The sequence below is a fragment of the Trachinotus anak genome, unplaced genomic scaffold (genome assembly GCF_046630095.1).
Source record: "Trachinotus anak isolate AG129_WGS33_773 ecotype Australia unplaced genomic scaffold, CSIRO_AGI_Tana_v1 ptg000013l, whole genome shotgun sequence".
NCBI lineage: Eukaryota > Metazoa > Chordata > Actinopteri > Carangiformes > Carangidae > Trachinotus > Trachinotus anak.
The window spans coordinates 11,493,161-11,506,213 of NW_027273864.1; the positions used below are offsets into that span (position 1 = coordinate 11,493,161).

General features: G+C 40.6%; 1 protein-coding gene across 1 annotated transcript; it reads right to left on the bottom strand.

Moving 5' to 3' along the window:
• Positions 1-5,228: 5,228 nt before the first annotated feature.
• Positions 5,229-9,741, bottom strand: LOC139630609 (keratin, type II cytoskeletal 8-like). Its single transcript, XM_071494219.1, has 9 exons — positions 9,170-9,741; positions 7,621-7,829; positions 7,453-7,513; positions 7,255-7,350; positions 6,980-7,144; positions 6,730-6,855; positions 6,405-6,625; positions 6,255-6,310; positions 5,229-6,140 (listed from the first exon to the last, which is right to left on the bottom strand). Exons 1-9 carry the CDS (start codon positions 9,524-9,526, stop codon positions 6,010-6,012), a joined length of 1,422 nt encoding a protein of 473 aa, XP_071350320.1. The 5' UTR covers positions 9,527-9,741; the 3' UTR covers positions 5,229-6,009.
• Positions 9,742-13,053: the final 3,312 nt, after the last annotated feature.

Here is a 13,053-nt window from a genome sequence, read left to right on the forward strand (position 1 = left end):
GAAAAAAATCTGTTACTTCATGTTTTAAAGCATTTAAAATGCAAATGTGTCGATTTAATTCCACCAAACTTTGGACTGGATGGAAAAGCACCTGTAGAAGAACATCTACAATGAAGAGCTCTTTTTTAAAAGTCTTTTTACTGAGGCCACAGCTGCAGGAGCACATCTGACATCACTATAAATCTCACCATTTTTAAGAGCTGAAGTGTCTGAGCACTGGACAAGAGCTACAACACATCAGCTGGAGGGAACAGAGCTGCAGCACCAACACAAGGCAGCCTATCACTCAGCTGCCGTCGACTCTGGGGGTTAATATACTGTGACATTACACACGTACCTCATTTAGCAGCTCCAATGGACAACAGAATAACACACCTGAGGTCCAAGATTTGTAAATGCAACCCAAAAGCAATTTCCTTTGAAATCACATTTCTGTCAACGTGGCTTTTGTTAGATTAGAGATTTACTCAATCTGCATATTTGAAAGTATTGTATAGCCTGTCAAGCTGTTTGGTTTCTTTTAGTTCCTTTGATAAACTCACACATTCATTTACTTGCTACTGGATGCATAAAATTACACACACTCACAGATTCTGACATTTTATTTCTTCTTTCTGCTAATGCCAATGGAACTAACAATTGATCTTTAGTAACCTCTACTAGAAGCATTACACAATATAATGCCAAAATAAGAGTCACTGATTCCATAATTTAGCACTGACTGAACAATGATGCTGATTACCACAAATAACCAAATTCAGATTTACATCCACGTCATTAGCATTTGCATTGTGAAGGTCATGAGTGCAGATCATGTTCACACTGAATGTAACACTGCAATGTACTGTACATACAACAACATAAACAATCCAAAACTCTGTTTGGAACAGTGTGTTTGTTTTTCATATCAGCTAAGGACACAAAAAGCATGAATTAATACTTACAACTCTCACACGGAAACTTGGACAGAAATCATGTCTGTGTGTCTTCTTCTGAATCTTTTTATGGCCCTGTGCAGGTGTTTTCACTCATTGTAGCTGAGTACATCACTGCTCAGGTTAAATTGGGGTGAAGCTGTGCAGCAAATTACCTGAAGGTACCAAACTCTGTGTACTAAAAAGAATTATAATGACGTTAGAGCTCGGTAAAACCAACATTTACAACAATGAGATTTTAAGCTAAAATCAATTCATTTCAAAAGAATCAGTGCCACTCCTGCAACAGCCTGTAAAGAAGCCGACATCGTGGAAGTTATCATATTAGCTGTGTTACATGACCAACAGACTTCCATATGCTCACAAAAATATTTCTTTGTGCCACTTTCTGGTGTGACTGAGCATTACAATGAGTAATCACAGTAATCGTAATCGTATTGCATTTATATTTTTTTTGTTTCATCAACGATCAGAAAAGAAGTTTAAACTGCAGGTGCCTCAGGCAGTGTGACTGGCTCACTTAGAAAGAGATTTAATGACATTACATTACATACCTACTTTAAGTTTACAGGTAGCCTAATGATACCAGGAGATGTTATTATGGCGGAAACTGCATGTGGATCAGCTTCTCCTGTTTAGAGTAATAGCTGCAGAGGTGTCTGGAAGAAAGCACAAATGGAAACCAATTTTTCTCTAAAAATGTGGTCATGGTGGAGTGCTGAACTTTTAATTACACAAAAAAATACTCACTCGAAAGCATGAAAATTGATATTCAGTTTATTTTTCTGCAAGAAGGAAAAAAATTGTCTCTATTTATCCATCAATCACATTAGATGTCCATCAACTTTATTGACATACACTAATGAATAAGGGATTATGTTATATGAATGTTACTCTGAAAACAGACACACACACACACACACACACACACACACACACACCTCACACCTCATTACCACTTGACAAAGACACTAAATGGTTTGACCCTTACGCACTCCACATGCTGCACACTGCTCATCAGTGTTTCCAATCGAAGGCTGCTGATATTCACCAGTATCGATTGAGCTGTCAGAGTTTGTGCAAGGTGCAGTGTTCATTGATTGTGGTGCTGGGCTGGGGTTAAGGGTAAGGTCAATCTTTTCCATCACTCCTGAGGATTTCTTCCAGTCCTGTGGAAGAGCCCCCCCTCAAGTCAATAGCACATTATTGTGCTTCTTCTCACAGCAGTTAAGGGCAAAGAAAACAAAGGTCATTTTGCATGGAAGGCTCAGCTTCTTAATGAACTTTGCTCTGCTGTGCAGTCATCAAGATCACATGCTCACTGTGACAAATGCTCTGTGAAGTGACCGAATAAATAGTATTTTAGAGTATATTCCATGTGCAGCCTAAAATATGTACGCATAAATATGCAACAATGGCCTGGCCTGCAGTGACTTTCTTTAAACACTAACAAACTAAGTACAGAATTTTTGGCCTACATTTTTAAAAATAGTTTTCTTTTGCATCGTTATATCAAAGTGTTATGATGAGTCCAAGTCCGTGTTATTTTACCCGTGCATTCATGTTTGTTACGTGTTCAGTGAAGGCGTGAATTCAGGGAGGAGTTGTCTTTTGTCCTCAGGCTCTTTGACTTTAATTTGTCTGAGCACAAACATAACAAATTACTCATAATTATTATGCTCTGTTTGAACACAGTCATTTGTATCATATTATGTTGTTTTTCTTTTTTGCCTTTTGCCTTTTATTTTTACAGTTTGTGCTGCGACAGACACTTTCTTATCTTCAATGTGGAAATATGATTCATTATTTTTTGGAGTGTTTGTTGTTCAATCAAGAACAATTGTTTTGACACAGCAGCAGCAGCTTCTCTGCTTGGTAAAACATACTGACTGCCAAATAATCAAATCTATGAAGAAATTTAAGTCTTTTCTGAAAACAAAATATGCATATATGGTAATAATCAGAGGACCTGCTACAAATATCAAACCCAATATATTACAGTTACACTGAACTATCTTATCTTCCATGCGACATGAAGTAACGAGAAATCAACTATTAAAGGGGCTATTTGGAAGATTTGCTATTGCTATGTACATTAGCATTAACAGCTATTTACTCACCAGTTAAGAAAAAATGTTGCAAGTTCAGCATCAAATATCATATAGCAAGTCAGTGTAACCTCCAATCTGCCCTGAGGATGTAGCGCTGCTCAGAGGGCATGTTATATCCTCTTGTATTATAAAGACAGCAATGGCCAAAGCTCTTGTCAAGGGAATAGCACCACCACCCGATCCAACAAGAAACAAGGTTTGGCATCAGAGAAAACTTCCAAATAAAACCTTTAAGAATAACAAGTGTGCAACTGATCAAAAGTTATGTTAATGTTTTAAGACCAAAAAGCAATAGTAATAGTAAATAAAATGGCACAATGGTTTTAAAACAATTGAAAATGAAATACTATCTCATGACATGTTGCTGTTTTTCTGATGAAGGTGAGGAACGGCGTCTTTTTCTCTGCTTTGACAGTCTGTCGCATTGTTTATGAGGGGATCATATAATTTGATACGTGTGTTTGTTTCCCCTATGGCACTGTTAGTGCTCTGCACAGACCATTTCCTTTTTTTCCCACTTTGTCTTTCATGTTATCCTCTAAATCACAGCCTGCAGGTTGATGTCCAGCTACAGTATTGTGTAAATGTGCATATAGACACCGACTGCGACTGTAGCCTGACTAACCTGTAGCCTTTTTCTTTTTGTATTTGTTAAGAAAGAGTCTTAATGTTCTCGATCACCCACATGAGATTGCATAGAAAGAACAGAATAATCCAGGTTATTAACTCTATTGTAAACTCAGGCTTTAGCTGTGTGCCTTATTTGTTAGTACTCTCCTGTAAGACTGCAGCTCTATCCGGAGGGGGCACATTACCTGTTTTCTGAGATATATGGTCAGGTGCTGCTGACACAGAGAAATGGATAAACACAGAACAATAAGACCAGTGATCCTCTACAAGGACGAACTGCTTATAGGCCATTGTATATCAGCTTCTCTGAGGTAATGGTCTGTGCTTTTCTATTCTTCTGCTCCCCCATTTGGTGTTGTCAAGCACAACATTACAGATGTAACCTGAGTCAATTACAGAGACATGTTCATTACTGCCTTTTACTCTGTATTAAGGGTGTCTAAATTGTTCATGTCATCACAAGCATTGACAGTTCATGATAGTTACACTGGTGCACAGCAGAGAACAGCAGTATATCTCAGGAGAAGAAGATTACAGGTGCATATGCCCCATACAAGTGATAATATGTTTGAGTTTGAGCTGAGACTGCTTGTTTGCAGGATAATTGCAAGATTTGTAACAACAGCAGAAGTGATTTTCACATGCCCTCCTCAGGGAGAAAAGATGCATCACCTGTAATTGTTGTCTACTGGTGGTGTAACTGATTTAGTGCAAACATGATTGGCTCCAGATTCAGCATTTGGTATTTGCTTTGCATCATTATTATGAGTCAAACCAACTTTAATTCCTCTGGGACCAAATCCAAAAAGGAAATGCACAACCAGTGCCAGCACTCTGAGCCTCAGGTGAAGACGAAAAAATAATTTCTCGGTCAAACTGCCAATACTACAAAGACTGTGGGTGTGCCTGGCACATTTAAAAATACACCATTGTATGTGCAGGAAATCATGCAGGTGAATAAAGTTGATTGTGTTGCACTGTACAGTGTTGTTTTTGTTTTTTCCCCCCAGTAGACATTAAGGAGATCTAAACACAAAACCATGCATTTCACAAGTTTGCAATACCTTCTGGATATTTTTAGACACTCCCTACTGTCTGATTAAGAGTCTAACTGGCACAACATCTTCTAATAAGCTACTTCCAGCAGGATAATGTCACAAAGAAAAAGTCGCATTGAACCAGTTTCATGAACGGGAAGATTTACAGGATGACCGTGCAGCTGACAAATCAGCAGGAAATGATGTGATACAGTCATGTCAACATGGATCAGAACTAAGGCTGTTTTTTTTTTTTTTGAGTAAAGGGAGGTCCTACATCAGTGTTAGTATAGTGTTCGTAATAATGCATGCAATAAAGAGGGGGGCTACAAAACCAAGCAGGAAGAGTAAAAATGGTGTAGCACTGCCACCATGTGAAATCTCAGTGAGGAAATTTCATCTTGCTGTTGCTGTGCAGACCTCTTAAGCTTGAAGCAAACAGGCTGTGTTCTACTTTTTCTTTTTATCCATGGCAACAGTAATTAGAGAGAGAGAGAAAGAGAGAGAGGCTGTCATTCTGGTTCTCAGATTTATTTTATTCAGATTGACATGATGTCATTTGCTTCAAACATTCATCAGACATTTGCTGAGAAGGCTTTTACAAAATAAATCTGGTTTCAACATAGTTTTAGCTGGAAGGCAAGGAAAGGCAAAACTAAGCAGGGAAACATTTGACAGAACAGTAAAAAGGAAAAAGCCAGTAACCAATCGGTTAAAAGTTTAACTGTAAACGTGTAACGTCGAACACTTCTAATTCTTGTACTCTCCAGTGATCAGATTTGGTCAGTGACTTGCTCTTTTTTACTAATATCAGAACTCAAACATAGGAATGATCAACTGAAAACAGGAGCATACAAATATAATTATTCTTCCTTTTACAGATTTTATATTGTAGATTTTCAAATAATTTCCTTGCTTAGTCTTAACACTCCATGAAACCTTTGTTTTGTTTTTTTTTTCCTTATTTCTTATTTCTTGGATGGAAGTGCAGAAAGAAAACAAATTCTGCCTTACTATCTGACCAGGCCCTTCTATGTTTAAGGCCATGTTTACCTTCAGAAACTTGTTAGATGACGCCAAGGTACAGAGTAAGAAAAACAGCCAGTGATCCTTAAAACACAAATGGTGGCAGTGTAACACAATCCAATGCATTTTTTTGTTTTAGACATTTTAGGGATCACTGATTTTTGGAGAATATTCAGCTCTCTTGTTGAATGTGACAGTATTGCATGAAAGGGCACAGATTTAGATGAATTTCAAAAGTTTCTGAAGGGGAAGAGGGACGGCTCTCCTTTTTTAATAGACTCTCCTGCTACTGGATGATGTGACTGTGGACTTGGTGACAGTGCCACCGAGACCGCCATAACCACCAGCCATGCTGCTGCCACTGAAGCCATATCCACCGCCTGAGCTGGAGCTGGAGAATCCTGGAGCAGGAAACAAAAAAACAGGAAGTATTATCATTAATTCTTCCATTTCTCAGTGTGGTCTTTTGGTTTAGGTGTCACCTATGACAATGATGTATGAAATCTGAAACTTACCACCTCCAGAGCTCTGCTGCACGTGGATGGTTGCGCTGGTGCCTCCGCTGGCCAGTCTAATGGTGTAATAATGTGGAGTTAGTGCTTCATTCGCAGATAAAACTAATGCCACAGCCATGAAACAACATTAAATATTCAAGTTTATCCCACCTGTTCTCCTCTCCTTCCAGCAGTTTCCTGTAGGTGGCGATTTCAATGTCCAGGGCCAGCTTGACGTTCATCAGCTCCTGGTATTCGCGCACCTGGCGGGCCATGTCCTGCTTGGCTCTCTGCAGGGCATCCTCCAGATCCTTGATGCGGAGCTTGGCATCCTTCACTGCCAGCTCACCACGCTCCTCAGCCTCTGCGATCTGGGCCTCAAGGCTTGCCCTCTGGGAAAAATTAAGTCACAAATGATTAAGTAACTGCCCATCCTCTTATACAATGGAGTGCGTTAATAATAAGGAGTCATCCATGAGAATGTTTTGGAGTATACCTGTCCCTTGACAGCCTCGATCTCATTCTGGAGACGGGCAATCATGCGGTTCAGCTCAGAAATCTCAGCCTTGGTTGTGCGCAGGTCATCACCATACTGTCCGGCGGAGGACTGCATCTCCTCATACTGTTATGAAAAATTCATGTGTATCATGAAGATGATGTCCCAGATGTCCCAGAAGTTTGGGAGAAGTGTTGCAAGTGTGTATAAAATATACAGTGGATAAACCTTGGGTTTGCATTTCACTGACCTTCTGTTTGTACCAGGTCTCTGCTTCTGCCTTGCTGCGGTTGGCAATATCCTCATACTGAGCACGCACTTCGGCCACAATGGAGTCCATGTCGAGGTTGCGGCTGTTGTCCATCTCCACGATGACGGAAGTGTCCTTGATCTGGCCCTGCAGCTCACGAAGCTCCTACAGAACCAGACATAACACAGGATGGATGATCGTTAGCTTTAACTCAAAAGTTTATTATACTAATATAAAATAAGTTGGATGAATTAGACTTTATAGGTAGTACATACAGCCTCATAGACGGCCCTGAGGAAGTTGATCTCATCCTGAAGAGCATCAGCCTTGGCCTCCAGCTCTACCTTGTTCATGTAGGCAGCATCGACATCCTGGAAAGAAAATTATGTACAAACAGGAAGTGTTACAACTAGCCACATTAAACCTTCAGAATAAAAGAAAAAATCTAAAGGGCCATCTTGATGCATCCCCACCTTCTTCAGGAGCACGAACTCATTCTCTGCAGCTGCACGTTTGTTGATTTCATCCTCATACCTGTTAGAACACAAGGAAGCACATGAGTACATCTTCTCCATTCAGAACATCTGCTCATCACATTCGAGATATGTTGTAACTATTGGCCATGTCATGCCAACACTCACTTCTTCTTGAAGTCTTCAACCAGGCCCTGCATGTTCCTGAGCTCTCCCTCCAGCTTGACCTTCTCGTTGCCCAGCCCATCGAGCTGCCTGCGCAGGTTAGCAATGTAGGCCTCGAACATGCCATCGATGTTGGAGCGGGTGGTGGTCTGGTCCTGCAGGAGGCTCCATTTGGTCTCCAGCATCTTGTTCTGCTGCTCCAGGAAACGCACCTGTGCAAATACAAAATCAGAGTAGATGTCAGATGTTTTTCAAAAAAACAAAATAAAATAAAATAAAATAAAACATTTCTAAAAATGCATGTTCTATATTGAATGGTTTAAAAAAAAAAGCTCAGTGGTGATTACATTTTTTTAAAATCATTTTTATGCCAGATCAGCACAAAAAGGATGTGAAGGGTGTGTCATTTGTGGTATCAGGTTTTAAAGTGCCTCACCTTTATCTGCATGACTGAATAGATAGCGACATATCTGAATTGCCACACCCTAGTCACAACAATTGTTACTCATGAAGGCATATCTTTATGTGGCTATGTTCAAGCAGCTGTAATAGTAAAATGTGTAAAAAGAGACTTTTGAGTCTTTTAAAATACATTTATTCCTTCTTGAAACAAATAATAGGGTATGTTCTACCCTTATGTTTCACTAACATATGTGTGTGGTTTAAGTGTTTCTATTGTGTCTGTTGTTTGGCTATGACTCATCCTACTGAGCTATGGAATCCTCACAGTCACTCTGACCATAAAAAACTAGGTGTGGCAGATAGACTACAGACGACAAAGCAGCTCAGTATCATGAGATAAAAGTTTTTGTCTGAGTACAAATTCTTACTGTCTCACTCTGTATAAAGGTAATCATCATATAGCTTGCAAGCAAGAAAGACTGTGTGACTGTAGCATTAAAAACAAGTGAAAGTTTGAGTTACAGCACTGTATTTAGCATTCGTGTTGCCCTTGACAACCAGGTGATAGGTGAAATGTGCAAATAACAGACTTTGGACTCTGCGAGCATAGTGCAGATAGATGCCTACTCTCTCTACCAGTCTGCCAGGTGAGGGATGGGTGAGTCACTGCAATCGTATAAAACCCACCCATGTTTAGATAGTGGGCAGAAAGGCTCAGTCGGGGCTACAGGCCACCTGTGAGTTGCTCATATATGATGGGGTCACAATCACTGACAGACTTTGACATTTTTATAAGCTTTCTTAATCCCAGAGGCTGTAACTCATTGATGGACACAACACCACAGAGATAAGATTCACAGCTGTCTTGCTGTGTCAGCTTTTACAGTAAAAATGACTTGTTTTCATCTAACAAACAACGAACAATTCTCTGCAGTTTCAATAAAAAACAGGTAACTGTTACTGTACTAGGTGCCAAAGTTTTAAAAGTTTGGCCATTTCTTTTCAATTACATATTAAAGAGGAGAAATAAGACAGATGCTAGAAATAAATGAAGCACGAAGGATGCAGGTTTCCAGTACTAAGATAATGAGGCCTACAGTAAATTGTACATTAGACTTAAGGAAGTCACACAGAGCTCACAGGAACCAACCTTATCGATGAAGGAGGCGAAGCGGTTGTTGAGGGTCTTGATCTGCTCCTTCTCCTGGGTGCGGACAGCCTGGATGCTGGGGTCAATCTCCAGGTTCAGTGGGGCCAGCAGGCTCTGGTTGACCTGGACAGCTGTGATTGGTGGTGCGGCATAACAGCCTGCTGCTTGGCTAGCAGAAAGACCAAAACCACCACCACTAGAACTCATCGAAGACATACCAAAACCATAACCAGAACCACCACTACCACCAGAGGTATAGGTGGTTCTTTTTACGGAGTAAGTGGAACCTGGTCCTGCAAAGGACCTCCTGGTGCTGCCACCAGAGCCTGAGATTGACAGTGACTTCCTCATCATCATTGTTGTAGCGGTAAAGATTTGCAGCTCTTGAGCAGAAGAAAACTGAAGATGAGCAGGATTCAAAAGGAGAGCCAATTCCCTCTGAGTGTCAGACAGCACACCCTGCCTGCTTTTATAGCTGTGCTGAGTCAGGGGGAGGGTCTTCCTCAGCCACTTCAACCTGTACTCTCACTTTTGCAGTCCAGCCTTCCCTCCACCTCAGCCTACACGCCTCTGGCTCTGAATGACAGGAGTGGCCAATCCTGTAAAACAGGTAGGGAGGGATTGTCACAAGATAAGCCGTGACACACCCTGCACCAGGAAAGCCTGAGGAGGAAGGGAGAAAGGGGTGAAGAAGCAGAGTAAAAATGTGATTATGTAAGGAAAAGAGCCTGTTTAAGTGCTCTAAAGTTCATTTTCATTCATTTTGCTACATTTCAAACATCTGTTGTTGTAAAAGATACAATTCAAATTACATGAGATATGGCATATCATGTAAATAACATCGACACATGCAAAAGCTAACATTCAAACAAATACTCAACTTATATTTCACTTGAATATGTTGAGAATGTCCATGTTGCATATTCCTACATGGTACTTGTCCTCCACTAGATTTCAGAGGGAAATATTGTTCTGATTATTCAACTATATTTATCTGAGAGCTGCACTTACTACAGACTTTTCAGTTTGACATTTTTAACCAGACTATTTATTTTAACCATTCATTATTATAATATTGATGTCAGTATCAGCTTCAGTATCAAATATCATTTAGGCTATATTAGACTAATTCATTCAGCTACTTTATAATATGAACAGCTGTCAAAATTAGCTTCACTGTAAACATCTTCAACATTAATATGTCGATTACACGTTAATGCATTTGCTTTTGCATCTACATGTGAATGCACAATAATACATTTAAATTTCCCATTTAGTCATTTGGAACAGCCTTTTATCCAAAGCAAGGGAGGGACATCACTAAAGCTTCAGTGCAGCAGGAAACCTTGGCGTAAGTACTAAGTGCAACATCCATTTAATAAGTGCAAGGAGAAAAAGTAAAGAAAGCACTGAAAGTGTTCGTTAGGCATGTTAAGATGTTAAAGGTGTTAGGAGAGGAGGTGCGCTCAGAAGAGATGAGTCTTCAAGAGATTCTTAAAGATAGAGAGGGACGCCCCCACTCTGATAGCATTTGGTAGCTTGTTCCACCATCGGGGAACCACGGACAAGAACAGCCTGGACTATGACTGGCTTGTGTGCAGGGAGGCAATGCCAGACGATGGTCCTTGGAGGAACAAAGTGGCTGAGAAGGAGCATAAGCCTGTAGGAGTTCAAGTAGATGGGAGCAGACCCAGAAGTTCGTCTGAAGGCTGCATTAGTGACTTGAATTTGATTCGGGTGGCCATGGATGACCACTGTAGGTTGATGAGTAGCAAAGTGACATGTGCCCTTTGGGACCAGATGGGCTGCCGCATTCTGGACCATCTGCGAGGGTCCCACTGTGCATGAAAGAAGGCCAGCCAGTAGGGCATTGCAGTAGGCGAGGTGAGAGATAACCGTGGTCCGGACAAAGAGCAGGGTGGCATACTAAATCATATAAGGCCTGATTTTTCTGATGTTGTATAGAGCAAAGCAGCACTATTAGGAGACAGATGCAACATGGTCAAAGAAGGATAGCTGGTCACCAAAAATGACGGCCAGGTTTTTTGCAACCTTGGTTTGAGTGAGGGATGAAGAGGGGATTTTGATATCCATATCGTGACGAAGAGACTGATTGGCCACGATGAGAGGTTTAGTTGAAGGTGGCATTCCTTCAAGCATGTGTATACATCAGAGAGACAACCCAAGACCCAAAACACAGTGGTGTACAATTCAGTACACTCAGAGGTTTTGTTGCAACTGCCTTCCTTGGTCTGGTATGACCAATCTTTTGTAGCTGAAGTTAGCGTTTCTTAGCAAGCTTTAGGTAAAAATTGCTGTTTAATTCTGAGTTAGCTGATGACTCTTCTTCCATTATGCTACTGTTACAATAGCTTGGCATTTTAACTTAAGGCTAAACAGTAGCTTTGCATTAAGTATATACCATCCATGTCACTTGCAGCTGCAGTAGCTGCTGTTCATCAAAAGTTACAAGTTGTTCTTTAAATAAATGACCAGGACAAGTTCGTCCTGACTCAGTGTCTACATCTCGAGAGCAAGAAACTGCTTCACAGCTGCTCACATGCTTTGGGCTGTTGGTGTGGTGTGGCCCCAAGCCAGGAACACCACACTGCCAAGCCGGGTCGCTCACTGGTCACCCCACCTCACAGGCAACAAAATGTATACACAAATCTGAAAGTCTGCTTAAGACAGTTCTGAGATCTAATGGAGTTTGCTCCTGCTGGTGCAAATCAGACACCAACAGTACAAAAAAAAAAGGAAAACAAAAATGTATTTATGCATGATCATTCTAACTGTAAGGGAATTAAACAAAATGTTACAATAAGTAGTTTTCTAGTTAACATGAGGCAGTCTAGCATAGATAAAGTCATAAGAATTTTTTATGAGAATTATGTCTCATTAAAGTCTTTTTATAACAGCAAGCAAAAAATGTCTCTAATGCTGCCTGAAAGGTAATGATGTTTTTGCTGGAGCATCCTTATTCTGGCAAAAACAATCTTGCACATGAATCGGTGATGCACATTACAGATTTAGTGATTGTTTTCTCACTGGATACCTTTCACCACACCCAGCGGTTCCATAATCACATACTACCCCTCTTGTTTCTTTCCTCTGTACCTTTGGTGTAGGTGAGGCCTGCATTCTTTTTACTTTTCACATGCACATGACTTCAATTTCTACCATGGTGTGGAACTTTACCCTAAAGCTCAAATCTCTGCTGTCCAACAGCTATTTGAAGAAAATTTATGTGTTAGTTTTGCTTCAATCAGATGCACTAAAGTCAATGAGACTAAAGTCTTTTACTTATCAATAACCACACAGACACTCATACACATATGCAGACACCTGAATCTCTCTTACTATTTTCTCATGCTGCAGTTCCTCCATGCACATACTTGAGTGCCACATGATGGCAATAATTCAAAACCACACAATAGTGCAGGGTGAGCACAGTGAGGCGTCAACAACTTGCCTAAGCAGCTGCATTACTGAGGAGTTTGATAAACATGGATTAAAGGTGGTAAGGCTTCAGTGAAGCAGCAAAGAATCCAGAGGAAAACCTGCTACAGATTTAACCTGAAGAGAGGGTGGACACAGATCACAATCGTTATGAGCGTTGTCTGTGCTTGTTTGAAATGTTATCGGTCAAGGCTGTCATAAACGAAGAACTCAAGCCCAGTCAAGTTTGGATCATACAAACTCAACTCAACATAATACCAAGTTAAAGTTCATGTTACCAGGCATGTGTGGGATGATGGCGTACATGTTTTTGCAATGGTTTATGAAACTTGAGAAATAGTTGAAAATGTGGCCATGTGTATCAGCAGGTGGGGCAGGGTGAGAGTGTAACAATGCTGCGACCGTCTGTTAATGTGATCACATTA